The 17,558-nt window shown below is 37.3% G+C and overlaps 1 protein-coding gene across 1 annotated transcript in view; it reads right to left on the reverse strand.

The window, feature by feature from the left end:
- LMBRD1 (LMBR1 domain containing 1) overlaps positions 1–17,558 on the reverse strand; it is a 66,945-nt gene that overhangs the window by 31,327 nt on the left and 18,060 nt on the right. Inside the window, exons 6-7 of the mRNA XM_042893330.1 lie at positions 14,046–14,134; positions 10,110–10,183 (exon numbers count right to left, since the gene is read on the reverse strand). Coding sequence (XP_042749264.1) covers positions 10,110–10,183; positions 14,046–14,134 — 163 coding nt within the window. The remainder of the gene's footprint in view (positions 1–10,109; positions 10,184–14,045; positions 14,135–17,558) is intronic.

Raw genomic sequence — 17,558 nt, forward strand, 5'->3', positions numbered from 1 at the left:
CAACCTGATAATACGTCTTTAATCTGATAATACATGCTTTAAGGTTAGGTCTTCCATGTCTCTGGGGTGCTATCAAAGCAGTGAAATCAGGCATTATTTAACAAAAGTCTCATTTTAAAGCGGGGGGTGGAGGGAAAAAAAAAAAGTCACAGAACTAAGTTTATGGCTAAAAATAATTTCAGAGAAGATTCTCTCCTATTGTGCCCCCACAAATGATTCATATAAGAGAAAACCTCTTTTGATCTGCTTCAGAGCTAAAAAAGTTTTAAATCCTAACAGCTTACTACCCATAAAGTACAGAGAGGCACCAATGTTAAAGAGCCATTTCACTCTGATTTTATAGTCTGCCCACAGATAATACATACTGCATCTTTAAATAGATGAAGTTTAATATATTAAAGCTTCATAGATTTCCTGAAGTAGGTGGTTTCCAGCTCTAACAGATAAGAGTAACTTATACAAAAGAAAGCACATCTATCCTCTAAACAAATCTAAACAGTAAAGAATTTTGAAGACAAACTTGTCTGTTATTCATAGAAGTGAAACAATTAGTTCAATATTGTTTATACTGTAATATCAGTAGGCACTGAAGAACAATAAAAATCATATCCTAGTTGTTCCCTCACTGCATCACAGAACGCAAATTTATTCTGTACTTCAGAGAGCACTAAGATACTACTTCAGGGATTACATTAGCATTACTTCAGTTTGTTTAGTCTTCAATCCTCCTTCATTCCTTCCCTTCCTACCCTGTCAACAAGGGATCTGGCTACAATGTTCACATTGCAAAAATCAAAATGAAATATTTTCAAATTAAAAAATATTCTCAGCCATCTGTGGGGACAGGACAGAGGGAAATGCTCATAAAATGGAAAAGCTCTGCACCAATATGTGAAGGAACTTCTTCACAATAAGGTGATGGAGCACTGGAACAGGCTGCCCACGGAAGTTGTGGATTCTCCTTCTCTGGAGATACTGAAGACCTGCTTGGACGCCTACCTGTGCAGCCTACTGCAGGGGGCCTGGACTTGATCTCTGGAGGTGTCTTCCAGCCCCTACAATTTTGTTATTCTGTGAAATAAGCAGCTGTTGTTACTCCTGCCTTTTGTAAATTCAGCATCTTAGAACACCATAGAGCTGCCAAAATCCCACAGACTATGGCTACATAAGGCATTACTGTCTCACTAGTTAGTTATCAGGTAAGTTAATAGTGACTCATAACCACAAAATAGAAAGTGCAGTTGAGCTAAGTCATAAAAATCCCATTTACAAAAGCTGCAACAAGCAAGTACCTTCAAGGATAAATACTTGATATTAAAGATACCCAGAGAGGTTTGCCATTGGGAATCATAACTGCCAATCTAATATTCTAAAATTGCACAAGCACCAAAATACTTCTGAAGCATGTTATGAAGGTAGAAACACCTAGTAAGCAAGCAGACCAGCCACAGGCTGTCGTAAGCATAGGAAAAAACTCTGAAATGCAGCAGTTATCTTTAGGAAAGTCAAAGGACTTAAAGCTGGTTGTGAAAAATTGACTGAAAAAAGGCAGCTATTAAGCTGATTGTTTCACTGTCTACAACTATTTTGTTCAACTGTCAAAATAAGGATTCTGATCTTAGTACACAAACAGCACTATAACTGTTATGTACATTAAATATTAAGAATTATGTTTGTGATTTTAAGTTACAAGAAGTACTTGTACAGCATGGCAGAAAGGACATGTCCTATCTGACAGGTTCATATCACTGAGATGTTTTAAAAGGTGTGTGTATATACACATACATAGAATCTTGTGCAAAACACAAATTAGTCTGACAAACATTTCTTGCAGAACACTGCCCTCTAGTGAATTTGCATGAAAAAGCCAAATTAAAATACTCGAGTCTACTGTACTACTGTATGAATGTTTAGTAGGCATAAGAAAAGCTAGGTAAGTGCTCACTGCAATTTTAAATGGACAAAAAGAATTCAAAGTTACCACCTTCACATAACTGCTTGTTTCAAGACATCAGCTGAAAGCACGACCACAGAAGGCAAAACATGCAATTCTACAGCCTTAACACAAATAGATGCCTGTTAGACGTGCACTTTTAAGTTAGGACAGTGCTTTCAAGACAGAGGAGTTAAATAAGCTAGATTTCTACAGTATGAAGATACTAGAAAAAACTCCACTTCAAAAATATTTTTGTATAAAAGTATTCTATATTTTGTTATTAGCACTTTATTCAAATTACGTTAAGCAATTTAAGTAACAGGGAAGCTGCACTGAGGTTATTTTTTTCCTGTATAGCACTTGCTAAGTACAGACAACTGAACGATAATGTTACTTTGCATTAATACAATGCAGCCTCATCAGCATTGCCTCTTTTGGAGCAGGCAAGCTAGTACAAATAAGTAGATTTAGACATGATACACTGCTGTATCACAACAATATTTTCAAGCTTGTATACAAGACATTAATACAGCACCTTTCCTTTAAACTGTTCCTTTCTTTTCTGAACACCTAGACTGCATTTTTCTTCCCTAGAGTAATCTCTGATTCTACAAGAAACAGTGAAACATTTTCTGTCTCTGTATCTAGCTATCTACCCTTACCATTCTAAAGACAAAAATCAGGCATGGAAACAGTGACAGTGCTTCACGACAGAATCATTAAGGTTGGAAGAGAATTAAGATCATCACATCCAACTGTCAACCCACCCCCGCACTATGCCCACTAGGCCATGATCCTCAGTGCTACATCTCCATGTTTCTTGAATACCTCCAGGGATGGTGACACCAATACATCCCTTTGCAGCCTGTTCCAGTGCTCGACCATCCTTTCTGAGAAATCTTTCCTAAAATCCAACCTGAACTTCTACTGGTGCAATTTGAGGCCATTACCTCTCAACCAAGTCTACCACAGGACAGAGATATGGCACAGGCAAGTCACAGAGCCAACAACACTTAAGTATTATTAGACATGTTTAAACAGACTGCTGTCCACCAATGGGGTTTTCCAGATGCCTGGTATCCTCAATGTACTAACTTTACACTCTACCCTTCTGTGCCAACTCATTCAACAGTCTCACAAGAACAGATCATAACTTAAAAGAATTCCAAGACTTCTACAAGGAAACTCAAGGGAAAAGCAGAGGAAGCTGTTTAGCTCTTTCCTAGGTTGTGAAGAGCAAAAGAGAGTCTGATAACTTAAATATATCTGAAGAGGCTATATCTCCTCTGCTCTGTGCTGTTGAGGCCCCACCTGGAGTACTGCATTCAAATATGGAATCTCCAATGCAGGAGAGACAGACCTGTTGGAGTGCATCCAGAAGAGGGCCACAAAAATGATCCTAGGGATGGAATACCTCTCCTACAAGGACAGGATGAGAGCAACAGGAAAAGAAGACAGACTCATTAGCAAGGTCTGTGGTGATAGAACAAGGGGAAATGGCTTCGAGCTTAAAGAGGGTAGATTTAGAGAAGGTTGGATATAAGGAAAAAAAATCTTTTACAGTCAGGGTGGTGAGGCACTGGAACAGATTGCCTAGAGATGCAGTTGATGCTCCGTCCCTAGAAACTTTCATGGTGAAGCTGGATCAAGTCCTGGGCAACCTGATTTAGCTGTTCATGTCCCTGTTCATTGCAGGGGAATTGGACTAGACCTTAAAAAGGTCCCTTCAAACTCTAAGGATTTTATGCTCTCATGGACTGTTTGGTTTATAGTGTTTTTTTTTTTTTTTTTTTTAATGCTCATTCTATTCTTGCAAAAATATTCAATGTTTCCCAGTAAGCTTCAGTTCTCTCATGGAAGTTTTAGTATTCAAGATTCAGTTTCTATAGCATATGAATTTCTTCAAAAACACTGTTAAAGATTTCAAGGCACAGAACAGACTGCCCCTACTGAATGCAAGGGTCATCCATTTCTGCAACACTCATCATGACAGTATCATTCTGCTTTAATATATTCACTTTCATTTTTCATATTAACAAAAATTCATTTCTACCACAGTTTGAAAAGATAAACCTTACAGGAGAATGAGTGACTCTAAGACAAGAAGGGCTCATGTGACACATAAACCAAGGAGCTTATGTTCAAAGACGACAGCCCCTGCTCCACAGCATGTGCAGCAAGCTTGCTCTTGCTGGATATATCACAGCCTTCAAAAAAGTTAACTCAATCAGTTGAAATACTCAACATAGCTGGTATGCCCAGTTGTCACATTCTGCATCTCTTTATCAGGCAGCACATTATCATTAAGTGTAATCTCAAAAAATCTGAATAAGAAAGAGTAAGAAAACTGCCATTGATTCAGCAGTTGAACTTCCATAGTTCTCCAGGAGTAACAATCAGGTTGTTAAAACAAAAGAACAAATTGGTTTGCTATTCTACTTATGCATGACTGCTTCTCTGTGAACCAAATCAAATAACTACATTTCTTTTGCATTTAAGAAGTGGCATTGGAGTAATTAAGTAGCAATGACCATAAATGCCACTAATTCATAGGTTTCTCAATAACTGTTTGAAGTCTACTTAACAGAAAATCAGTAGTAAACAACTCCTTTTTAAGGTTGGACAGATTACAAAAGGCTTTAAGCTTTCTCCCCTTTAATAAAAGCCAATTGAAAGAAAAGTAGATCTTACTCTATACAAAAATCATTTGTGAGAAGGTCATTAAATTTGTCAGCAGACAAAAATAAGCTTTGTAATGTCTCCTCTTTCAGGATGGAGAAGAGATCACTTTGCAATTCCATGAGAAATCAAATAATGCTTATTAAATGTTTTGGAAAAATTACAAAGCCAATTATAAGCATCCTTCAAGGACATGCTAAATGAGATGCACAAGATCACTCAAAAATTAATGTGCCTATCATTCTGTGAGTAATATGTTATTCACTTTGAATTCAAATAGCAATCTGAAGCTGACAACAATTATTGTATTAATACCTAAGGCAAAGTAAAACCATTTCAATGCAAAACATATTAATGAAAATAGATTTAAACTACATCATCTGTGAAACTATTTCAAACAAAGCACTGCAGTCCTAATTTATCATTTTCTTGTTATATTTCACACTACAGACATTGAAAGCTATCAGTATAAATCATCAAGGTCACAGATTTGTAGAGCGTCCCTAAAAATCATTCACATTTCTTACAGAATTCTTCTGTACCGAGTGCTGCATTTCATATTACAAGTTGATACTATTCTCTGGCACAGAATAGCTTTGCACATAGTCCTGCAAAGTCATGACTCCTAGAACACAGAACTATCTACTTCTCAGAAGACACTGAATACTGTTTATGAATAAGACACACAATGTAGTTTAAAAGCAGTAGATAAAAAGTAGTGATTAAAAGAGAAATGGTAAAAAACTAAATCACTTGTATAAAAACAGCTATAAAAGAATTGAATCGTTTTCCAACATAGTTTAGGTGAGGTTATAACAGCAAAACAAATACAGTTAAGTGAAACAAAAGAACACCATCCCAACAAGTTTTTCATTTATTTGGGCTTTTAGCCTTAACAAAGCAGCTGCCACCCTTAGGAACATTTGTAAATCCTACAGGCCCATAATGTAGACAGAGTCTCAGAATTCCCAAGATTGGAAGGGACTCCTGGAGATTCTCTGTTCCAACGACCTGCTCAAGCAGATACACCTACAGCAGGTTGCCCAGGACCACAGCTAGGCAAATTATGAAGACCTCCAACCTGAAAGACTCCACAACTGTTCTGGGCAACCTACACTAGTGCTCAGGCATCTGCACAATGCAGAAGCACTTCCTAACGTTCAGAAAGAAACTTCTGTGTTTCAGCTGGTGTTCACTAGTTCTTGTCCTGGCACCACAGAAAAGACCACTACAGGAAAAAAAAAGCTCTGCCATTTTTGCACCTTCCCTTCAGGTATTTATAGACATGGATGAGATTTCCCTTTGAGCCTTCCCTTCTCCAAACTGAAGAGCCTCAACTCTCTCAGCCTGTCCTCATTGCTGAGATGCCCCACTCATTTCAATATTTTGGTAGTCCTTTCTTGGAGTCTCTCCAGTACACGTCTTTCTCCCCCTGAGGCAGCCAGTAATGGACTCAGTTCTTGAGGAACAACCTAACCAGTGCTGATCCTGGATCTGCCAGCAGTATTCAGCCTAATGAAGCCAAGACTACCATTAGCCTTCTTCACAACAAATGTCCATTACTCCCTCACGTTCAAATTGGCATCCACCAGGACCTCCATACCCTTTTGTGCCAAGTTGATTTTCACCTGGGTGGCCTTGAGTAGCCTCTGGCATCTGGGAGTTATTCCTCCCAAGGTGCAGGACTTAGCAATTCCCTCTGCTAAATTACTTAAGGATCTTTATCAGCTCATTTTATAATATTCCACTTAGAAGCCTACAGTTAGAAGCCTGGGTGAAACCTACAGTTCAGTGTGAATGTTCCATCTTTCTCATACTGTGAAAAAAAAAAAAACCTACACATTCATCAGTAAGTTTACTGCATTGATTTTGATATTCAAAGACACAGAAAATGAAAGCCACAAAACTATGTCATTATTATCCATCTTCTCACCACAGTCAGCATCACAAATCTGCAACCATCAGCAATCCTACTCCAGCGTGATGCTTCAATTTGTGTCCCCTATAACCCCAAAGAGCATCATCCCAGATGTGGCAAGTCTGTTCTTTACTGCATGAATAGCTCACCACAGATTTACAAGTAACACATTAAATCAATAGTTACTTGGGAGGCCCAGAATACCAGATCAATGCTGACAGTAGTACTAAAATAGATTTCAAGTGGATTAGTCATCACAGTAAGTTTGTTAGTTACATCATTTAAACTGTAGTCATTTACAGCCTAGAGAAAATACTACTTCCTAGGGAAGAATGTTTCCAGAGAGAAAGCTTCAAATCTCAGTATCTACTGAAACTCAAGGTTTCCTGGTGCCAATAAAAATACTCTTAACTTTTTTGAGTACTGCATATTACCACAGCACAGAAGTGGTACTTTAGAACAGCTATAACCCAATCCTAGAGTAAAGCAGTACTGTTAGTGTTTGATTAGATAAATTATGTATTAAACACCTTAAGTAGCATTCACTTAATGTTACAATACTGATTAGGTACGAAAACATTTACTAGCCTATCACTTAACACACACACACACTTCAGCCTTTATTAGATATTCCCATAGAATAGAATTTTTCTCTACAATAATAGGAATGAGTATACAGAAGACTGGATACATCAGCATCTCTACTTGATTTTCTTTACAACCACATACCTTTTAAACAGCACAAAATAGAGAACTACCAGTAGAAAAGTCTGAGGATTTTTAGAAGTCAGGGAACAATAACTTCTACCTGTATTTGCAGAGCTTCGACTCTTAATGAGGAAGAACAAAACATCTAAGATCACTTCTGTTTAGAAATACATGGTAGTAGAGTTCCCTTATGTTCTCACTTATTCTCCATCCTTCTCACATCATCTGCTAAACATCTGCGCCAAGTTATGTAAGCATCTTTGTTCTTCTGCTCCCTTTACAGAAGGGGATATTCCTTTTGGACTTTAGAATCTACCACCTATTACACAAAGGAGTAGTTTGACTAACCAGGAAGGCCTGCCATCTCCAGGAAATGTAATAAATAGCCTGCACAAAAATACAGGTATTCAACTAGTTATTTGTTAGATGTCTAAAATCACAGGCAGGCATTACAGATGCCACATCATGCCACTTGACTGAGTACTGATGTTTTTTAAATCTAGATGTTATTTATTTAACACAATGTTAACAGAAAACCCTAACTTAAACATACCATATAAAACACTGATCTAGGTAGTCAGCAAGAACAGCTATTCTTTTCAGAATTATACTTTTCTTTCCAATCGTAGTGTCTGGAGTAATCCAAAGTGGTATAGGGTAAGATGATATTCTCTTATTAGCCTCTCTGAGGCTCAGGAAATTATAACAGCACACAAATTTTCCACTAAATTGAATTTTACATTAAGTCCTTCCACTGAGAAAAACACAGCCCACAACATAAATCTAATTCTAGACACATCACACCCACATGTCACTGAGACCATTGCTCCAGTTGTCCAAAGAATGGCAAACTTAGTACAGTATTGTCACTCCGTTACCATAACTACCTGTGAGCAAAGTGCTATGAAGAGCACAAAAAACATTTCCTACTCCAACTCTAACAACATGGACTTTGTTAGGTACTTTCACTGAAAGTGATGCATTTACACTTCAGTTCACTCACGTATCAAAATTAATTCACTGTCTCTGCATTCGATTCTATGATTGCCTTCAAGAAATGATAAACAGCACTCTTGAAAAAAGTAGACTGTGTAAACTCATCTCTAAGCCTTTTTAAGAGTTCCTTCACTTCTCCCATCACATCATAATCCTTGCTGTAGAAAAAAGTGATGGTTTAGGAGTCTAATACAGCAGTTACAAGCAAAATCAATTAGTCTGTGCTCCAAATATTTGTGCACATAGCTCAAAGTTTAAGGTAAACTAATCTAAAAAAATCAGTAATTAGATTATTAAAAGGCAGTTATTTATCATGTTTGATGTTTAACTTCATGTATTAATCGGTATTTCTACAAGTCCTAAACACAGTAAAATTAGGCAACAGCCTTAAGGACAAGTTTTTGTCATCATTTGAAAACCTACACAGCATAGCACACTGGAGATACTGAACATTAAGCAGAATTCACATTTCCAGGTTCGGTTCGCCTTGAGGGCAGAAGCACATGAAATACAGCTAAGCAGAGCCTAAAAACTGGAAATAAATCCACATCAGTGACACAGTAAGAAAGAAACTAAGTAGAAATACTAGCAATAAATTCAAAAGCCTTCAAATGTTACTTATCAAAACATTGTATATGCTTCAGCCAATAATAAGCTTCTTTAAAACGAAATAGCCTTCATTTAATAAACCCTCACTCGGGTACACAAATGAAGCAGAACACTGAGGATATTCTCCCAAGTGACAAGCTCATTCTTAAGTTCAGTTTCCTGAAGGTCAAAAAGTCTAAATGTTGAGTTACATTAGCGTAGAGCACAAGAGATTAATCTTTCCTTCCATAATTAAGGGAAATAAAGTCAAAAGCTGACACATTATTACAGGCTAAGCAAGGATCCAGGACTTTTGTTGACCAGCACATTATCTAGATGTTAGCAAGTTCATCTGAATCATTTAGTGGTCTATGTCAGTCACAAAAAGGCTTAATTAGGTGCATGAATCAGTTCAAAGTAAGCACTTCAAGAACTAAGAGCAACTCAGCTCACCTTAGGCACTACTGTTAGTTGGTCAACCAAATTGCTTTCCTACTTACTGCATAGAGCCTGATCATAACTGAGCTGTCAGTGTTCTGACAGTCACACCACTATACTGAATGGACTCCCATGCTCCTGCCATAACTTATGTCAGCTGAACATCATGAATATAAAGAAAACAAAACATAGCTAATGATTTTTTTTTTTTTTTTTTACTAAATTTAGACTTATTTAGAAGTCAAAAGATAGTATTTAGCAAGCACTTCACCCTGTTATCCAGTTACTTAATCATGAATAGCACTCCTCTATCCTTATTCTGCAATAGATTTGTTCACTCACCTGACAAGCTGCCACAGAACATCCTGTGGACTAGCAGCACTTCAAGATAATTGAATAATTTTATTCTGAGCTATTGTTACTGAGCCACTTAGAATTCACTAGGAAAACTATGTGGTTCTATTATGTTATTAGTCAAGCTGCAATGAAAGAACTGTTTTAGCAAGCGCATACTTAAAAGATTAACATCTATCAAGAAAGCAATGAATTCATACCAGCATTTGCAGTTAATATTAGGCTTTGAAAACTCACACTCACAAAGTTTCATCTTGATTACAATTTAATACCGTAATACTAAAAACTGGCTGATATTCTGTGACTTAAGAAAAGTTTCCGATTTTTCATTGCACATCAAGTTATTCCACAAAATTTCAAACAGTGACAAAGACAGCTAGAAGATACTGCTCAAACTACTTGGCACAACAATGGATTTCCAAAGGAATGTGGTCCATGACAGTAGCAAGCATTATTAATATAAAGACTTGATATGTTTCCACAATAACTTACTGTGTAAGTGATAGCTGCCAACATTCCAATCACAGTCAAGGAACTAATAGAAAATGAAAGAGCAGTCAAGCCATCTGCAAAAACAAAAAAACATACCTGCTGTAATTTCCTACAATAGAAGGTAGGAGAACTTTTCCTGTGATTTCTTGACATTTCAGTTCATAACAAGAAAAGTAAAACAAGAAAACTGTAGCTTCCAGGTATTAACTCAGACAGGAATTTCACCTAGCATAGCTTTTTGCTCTTTCTCCACTACTGCAAGAAGCAGGACAGCAATCCCTCCTTCACTAGAAGCTTGAAGATAACACATTCAGTAAATGGTTAAATAGCCACAGATGAACTTGCTCCCACCATCTGAATACCTCCATCCAAGACTTGTTTCTAGCATTCATAGAGTATTGTGACAGCTTTCCACAATGCAAGCATGCATCCTGGATGGTTCATCTCAAATTTGTTATCCCCTCTTTCTCATAACAAAACATTATTCAAAGAATCAGTCAAGCACAGCTCCCTCAAGTAACCAAACAAGTCAGATTGCTGGCCTCAGCTTGGCTCAGACCACATACATCCAGATACAAACTGGAAAAGAGTCACAGAACCAAAGAGCTGCTACTGCCTTGCTATCACGCAAAAAATTAGAAGGCACAAGGAAAGAAATGGTACCAAACTCATTCCTAACAAGCTCTTTGAATGCTGACAGTGTGCATACTCACGCTTGATAATTAAGTTTTTTCTACCAAGAACTGAAAGAGCTTCCATCCTTTGGAATTTTTAAAAAAGCTAGCTAACAAAGCACTGAGCAGCCCAACATGAACTTGCAACTTCCTGCTTCCAGCAGAAGATTGAAGTAGATGTGTTCTGAGATCTCAGGCCCCTCAGTCTCAACTGTTGCTTAATCCAAGAACATTAGTCACAGGAAAATGCTAGTAGAGTCAGAAACCAAATCCAGACTTGCACATCACAATCCAGCATCTTTGTGCGCATGCCAGAAATAAACATTAATTCTATACTTTCAAAGCAAAAACAGCTACAGAACTGAAAATTTAACTGATGTCAAGGTGGCATAGAGAAGTTAGCTTTTATCTTGAGCTCAACTAGTTCCTAAAAACTATTTAAGATGGTTGCAACAGTATTTCATTCTGTACTGTCAGAATACTTCTCTTGCTTCAGAAAGAGAAATAAAATGATAGCAAAATTTATGACAAAACAATGGACTTGTCCTCCCTACCCCTTTCATTTGTGTGAACAGCTTATAATAGAGCTCATTATCAACAACCCTGTAAGGAACACTGTTAAGTATTATGAATCTTCAGACCTGTCCAGCAGCTACATTTACATAAGCAGTAACAGATGACTGTCGGGTGAGGTATACAGTAGATACACAAGTTTAGGAGTGCATGCAGCACACTGGAATCAGCTCCAGCAAACTAAAGTGTCTCCTAAAGTGAAACTTTTTTGTCATTTTATTCCTGCTATGGAATCAGCAGCTCAAAAATTAGAAAACATTCCAAAGCTTGCAAAGAAATTAATGTGTGAGCAAAGTAGTACTACTGAGGCAGCAATAGAGCAACTGACAGTTTTGTACTCTCAATTACTGCTGTCTCAAGACTTTACTTGGTCTACAGACAAGTACTTGAAATCAAAAATAAGATACTCCTACACATCTTCTGCATATAAATTACCCAAAATAAAAAGGAGTGCACAAGACACGCAGAAACAGAACTCCTTATCAATAACAGGAGAACCAATTCAATCTTGTAAAGCAGGAGGTAGGTTCAGTTTTTGTAGGTGGAAAGCTCAGATTCAATACTCTCTACCAACTCATTGTTACCCATTTCTACTGCATTCAAGAAACATAAATGGCATATTGCTTTCTCAATGAAAGCTCTTAACTGTTCTTAAGGTAAAGTTGATTGAATTAGATATTGCACTGAATAAATAAAAAGCTTTCTTGCAGAATCAGTAACAAGTATTTATTGGTTCTAGATGAAAAAGCACAAACTTCATTCAAAGCATGATTTTACCTAAGTATTTCCATAAGAATACAGCAAGGTGACAATACCTTAAATCTGTAATTATTAAGACCCTTTTACTTCAACATACACTTTATCAAGAAGACAGGTTCTGTTCATGACAACTTTAAGACCCTACACTGGGAAACAGGCTCTGAATATATCTATTTCAGAGAGAAGTAGTTTTCTAAAGACAGCTTCACTTTGTATGAAAATCATAGAATCATAGAATCACAAGGTTGGAAATGACCTATAAGATCATCTAGTCCAACTGTCTCCTCATCACCATTGCCACCACTAGCACTAAACCATATCATGCAGCACATCATCCAGACGCCTCTTGAACACTGCCAGGGACCATGACTCCACCCCCTCCCTGGGCAGCCATTCTATTGCCTGACCACTCTCTGAGAGAAAAAGTTCTTCCTTACATCTAAAAGAAAAAAAAAAAAAAAAACCACTGAGGTTTTACTTTCACACCAGCATACATCAGTACTCCATATTACTTACATTGGTCTTAGCATTTCCTTTCCATCTCAGTTTTAAAAACAGTTAAGTTTTGCTTTGGAGACAGCTACAGATGACAAGACCATTCATCAGAATTAGCATGTCATGGACATACTGTAAGTAGCCTCACATTCACAGGTGCAGGTCATCATAGTGGACTTCAAACACTTATTTCTCTAGCAGGTGTTGAGGAGGCTTCTGGAAAGCATCAGTGACAGCCTCCTTACTTGAAATGAGGGAGGAAGAAGGGTGCTTTAAGTCTCATACTCAGAAAAGAAAGAATTCACTGGTGATACAAAGACTGAAGGCAGCCTTGGCTGCAGTGACCATGAGACAGAAAAGATGAGGATCCTGAGAAAAGTAAAGCAAAGAGTAAGATCATAATTCCATACTTCAGGGGAGCAAATTTTTGGCCCTAGAGGGAAGAAGGTCCCAAGAAAGCTGGTTGATATTCAAAGATTATCTTCTTTGAGCTCAAGAACAGTCCACTTGAACAAGAAGCAAGTCAGGCAGGTGTGCCAGGAGGCCTGTGTGGATGAACATGGAGCCCCTGGCCAAAATCAAGCATGTAAAGGAAACAGACAAGGAACTGATGATCCTTGGAATTGTGCAGTTGCCACTCATACTGTCATCAACACTGAACCAAGGAAGGTTCAGACTAGATATAAAAAAGTTTATCACTGAAGTGCTTGAACATTGGAATAGTCTTCCTAGTGAGGTGACTGATGTCCCATGGCTGTGTTCAAGAGGCATCTGAATAATCATCTTAATATACTTTCTCATTTGGTTAGCCCTGAAGAGGTGAGGCAGTTGGGCTTAATGATCTTGGCAGGTCTCTTCCAACTGAACTACTCCAATTCTAATGCAATTTTTAGAGAGGGTTAACACTAGAAGAATGAAGAGGAAAAAAACTCATGAGACTCAAAAACTCATAAGACTCTTGTCTGTGAAATATTCTCACTCTTACCATGACCAACAATATCTCAATTAACCCAACTAAAGATTACTATATCACAAGATACACATTGACTGAACTGAAGCTCATTGATTGTAAGGTACCCAAGTAACACTTGTAGCTGTGATGAGTGAGAACTCTATGGGAAGTACTATTTCCCAACCCCACCAAGTCCCTCCACAGTGAAATATCATAGGAGACAGTATTAAAACCCTCAAAAAGAAAGGACAATAATGAAAGCTGACACTACTAATCCCCCACTACATACTTGAACTGTTCTGATTATTTTTGTCTGAATTAGAACATTTTTACTATGAAGAATAACCATAGGGGAACAGATAGACACAAATTAGAAAATAGTCACCATCAGAAAAGTTACTTTTTGTTCAGTGAATGGCAAGCATTCCAGAATAAACTGGTAGCAGGTAAAGCAAAGTTCAGGACAAATCATCTCAGACTTACGGCTGCTTCCAAATTCTTCAAAAAGCAGCTTCACTTTCTCCCATTCTGTGGAATTCTTCTTGTTGGGAATATCCAAAGGAACAAAAGCACTAGAACAAGAGAGAGTCTTATTTATCCTAGCAAGGCAAATATTTAAAATTTACTTCCAGCTTCAGAAAATGGAAATACATTTATCCCTGCAGAAAAATTGTTTTGAGATTAAGTTTAACAAATTCTAAAGGCAATACTTCATTTAATTCACATTCCATACATACAGTTAGTTTAGATCAGAGATCATGTGCACAGTCAGGTATGAGGTCAATGAACAAATTATTTTCCATTTACCATTCCTAAGTGAGGAAAGGATCCTACACTCAAGCATCATTAAGAGGTACATTAATCTGACCTACTCACCTTGTTTAGCCTATTTGTATTTTTTAAAAATAAGCATCACTGAAACAATTTATCTTATAACCCCCCCATTTATGAATTCTAGAATGAAATTCAAGACTCCCACACCAAGTATTTAAAGAAACTTCCTGTCTGTGTTTTTCTATTACCACTACAACAATGCTCCTGCATTCCATTTCTTGTTTGCTATCTACAAACCTCAAAGTCAAAAGTTAATAAGCAGAGTAGAATCCATAGTAACCCATATTAGAGACTCCGCAATGAAGATTCAGGTAAATCCTGACAAGGAGATAAATGTCTACAACTCTACCCCTTCTCAAGTCCCATACAGTGATGGAGGCCTCACTACAGAATGCAGTAGCAAGAAATTCACACACTTCAGTCCCAAATAAGCAGGAATCTGCTTTTATTCTGAACAGGGTCCCTCAGTTAGTAGCCAAACAGCCAGAAGACAATCCCACTTGGACTTTTGGGCTCTAGCTTCACGAGTCACAGCAAAAGCAAGGACCAGTTAACGTGCCTAGCTGTCTACAGACCTGATTCTATTCTAGTCCCCAAAGGAACTCTAAATCATAGCTCATGCATTACACCAATGCAGTACAGAGCAATTCAGGTTAATTTTTCACAAACATTAAGCAAGAAAAACTTAACAGAAGTCTTAACTATTTTGCTATGTTACATAAATGGTTAATGGATCATAGTAGCTATCAACAGAACAAGACAGTAATATGCTAATAACTACTGAACTACCACCAGCACATTACATCAGTCCACTGACAGTGAGATAATAAAGTACAAGTGCCAATACACAGTTGCACAGGTGTAACTGAGAACTCAGCTAATGCAACTGAACAGAACTGCTCAGTGTTGTCTTACACTTGGCATTCCAGGCACAAAAGAAATTTTCAAAACATAAAACATGTTGAGAATATTATAATCAAGGAATAGGCTGTAGAACAGAAGTGATTTAAAACTATTAACATTTGGCAGATCTAGCACCACACAGGTATCAAGAGGTCTTTTTTGATCCTTAAATCAAAGATCACCACTAGGTGTTATTTCTAGCAAGCCAATTTCAAACAAAGGAGTTTTAAACTATTTTCCTAAAGAGTTCTGCTGCAACCTACATAATTCTATTTCTTTAAGTTTTCAGAAAGTATTTACTTACAGAAAGCTACTGTAACAAGTTTCATGTTGAACACTGATAGTCAAGGAAACTATTTTTAGACTGAAATATTCATTAGACTCAAATACTTTAATTCAAAAGAGGCTGCTGTATAGACATGCCTTAACGTAGATTGTAGTATCTCAAGCTCTCTGCCTTCCAGCACATGATATCATAGAACAGCTTTGGTTGGAAAGGACCTTAAAGATCATCTAGTTTTAAGACCACTGTCAGGTGCAGGGTTGCCACCCACAGCTCCAACCAACCTAGCCATGAACACTTCCAGGGATAAACTATATATTTTAAAAGCAGACAAATATAAGACAGGAAGGGCATTACAAGTAAGTTTTGTTCTGAGTATCCCAGTAAATTTGTTTCCTTATGCTTTTCTTTCAGTGATATGCTGCAAATTATGCACCGAGTGCTACTTCAGATACGCACATCATTGCCACAGTAAGATGCTTCATAACAAGATGCTACAGTTAGAATACAAATATTCATTTAACAATTCAGACACAGGAATCCTCACTGAGTGACATCAACTTAGATCAGAACAAGGATTATCTGAAACAGAACATTTTTAAAAACAAAGACATAGTGAAGGTAATTATCCAAGACTAAGCTACCCTTAAACTTCAGGCTTAATCCAGCTTTTATGGTTTCTTTGAGTAACTCTCAACAGGAAAGAGAAGGTCTTCACTTGACATCTGTCTTTAATAGAGACAAGCTACATATAGATCTTTAATAATACAGACAATTTGTTAAATCAATCAAGAAAACTTCTGTTCTCATAAAAGCCACTAATCATATGAGCACAAGAACAATACAGACTATAAGTTTATTTTACTAGCAAGTTAACAGGAAATACTGCAGCACCTCTTGCTACTGCACCTATACAGAAGTGTATCCTAGTCCACTAAGCTTAGCCTCCTAACATTAAATCCCATACATAAGATTCCAATCTGCTTTAATGTTGATCTGATCCTAACCACATGCTTAACTCTTAAAACCAGTGAAAAAAACTCTCCTATCACCAGTTTGTCTCAGATTGTTTTCAGTCCCACATTAAATAAAGCCTCTCATGCTGAGGCTTCAGCTCCAACACAATTTTAGCTCATTCCAAAGGCACTGGGACTTCTTACACTGCTCTTTGCCCTTGCTGAGCAGGCAGTGAACCAACTCCAAGACTCCTCCATAGCAAAATGCACATAAAACATTCAGATTACAAACACCCAAAATTATGTGATAGGACTGAAGTTCACATTTTTCCTCAGTACAGTTTTTATTCAATTCCAAAACTGAGCTGCTCAGTCTTAAACCTTCCTTTGAAGTCAATAATAGGATGTTGCTGCAAAACAAGTAATACAAGTTCTTAACCATTGCCAGGACGTTAGGATGGTATCCTTACCTAATTAACTTAAAAAGTGTGTACCCTCTTATTTGTAAAAGCAAAAAAACCTTTTGATTACAAACCAGAAATTCTACATCGCATGCTGGTATCTAAAGGAGTTCTGCTTCCCTGCAACAGATTTAGATCAGTGCCTATTCTGAATCCAAATTTTTGGAGAAGCATTTTTTCATTAACTAGCTTAAAGCTATAGTGCTTGGCTGTGATTAATTTGCAGACAAGCTCACTGTTACATAGCACAGCACCAGAAGAGGGTTACAGAACTCGCGGTAGCTTACAAATTCTGCATATTTTAAAAGGGACAAGCAGAAGAGCAGAGGATAATTAGGACATAAAGAACCGAGTTCCAACTTACTTGAAATGAACAAACCTACTTACAGACTCCAAAAAATCATAGACTGGACACCCCTACTACAGGTACAGTGTATACTGTACCTGTACAGTATTATACAATGTATAAGCTACATTGTATAATAAAATACTGCAAAAGTTTCTATAAGTACACCTGTAGTACAAGTATATGATGAAAGAAACAGCTTTTGTCAGAGCA

This window comes from Lagopus leucura, unplaced genomic scaffold (assembly GCF_019238085.1).
Source record: "Lagopus leucura isolate 7727_CA_CO unplaced genomic scaffold, USGS_WTPT01 Super-Scaffold_73, whole genome shotgun sequence".
NCBI lineage: Eukaryota > Metazoa > Chordata > Aves > Galliformes > Phasianidae > Lagopus > Lagopus leucura.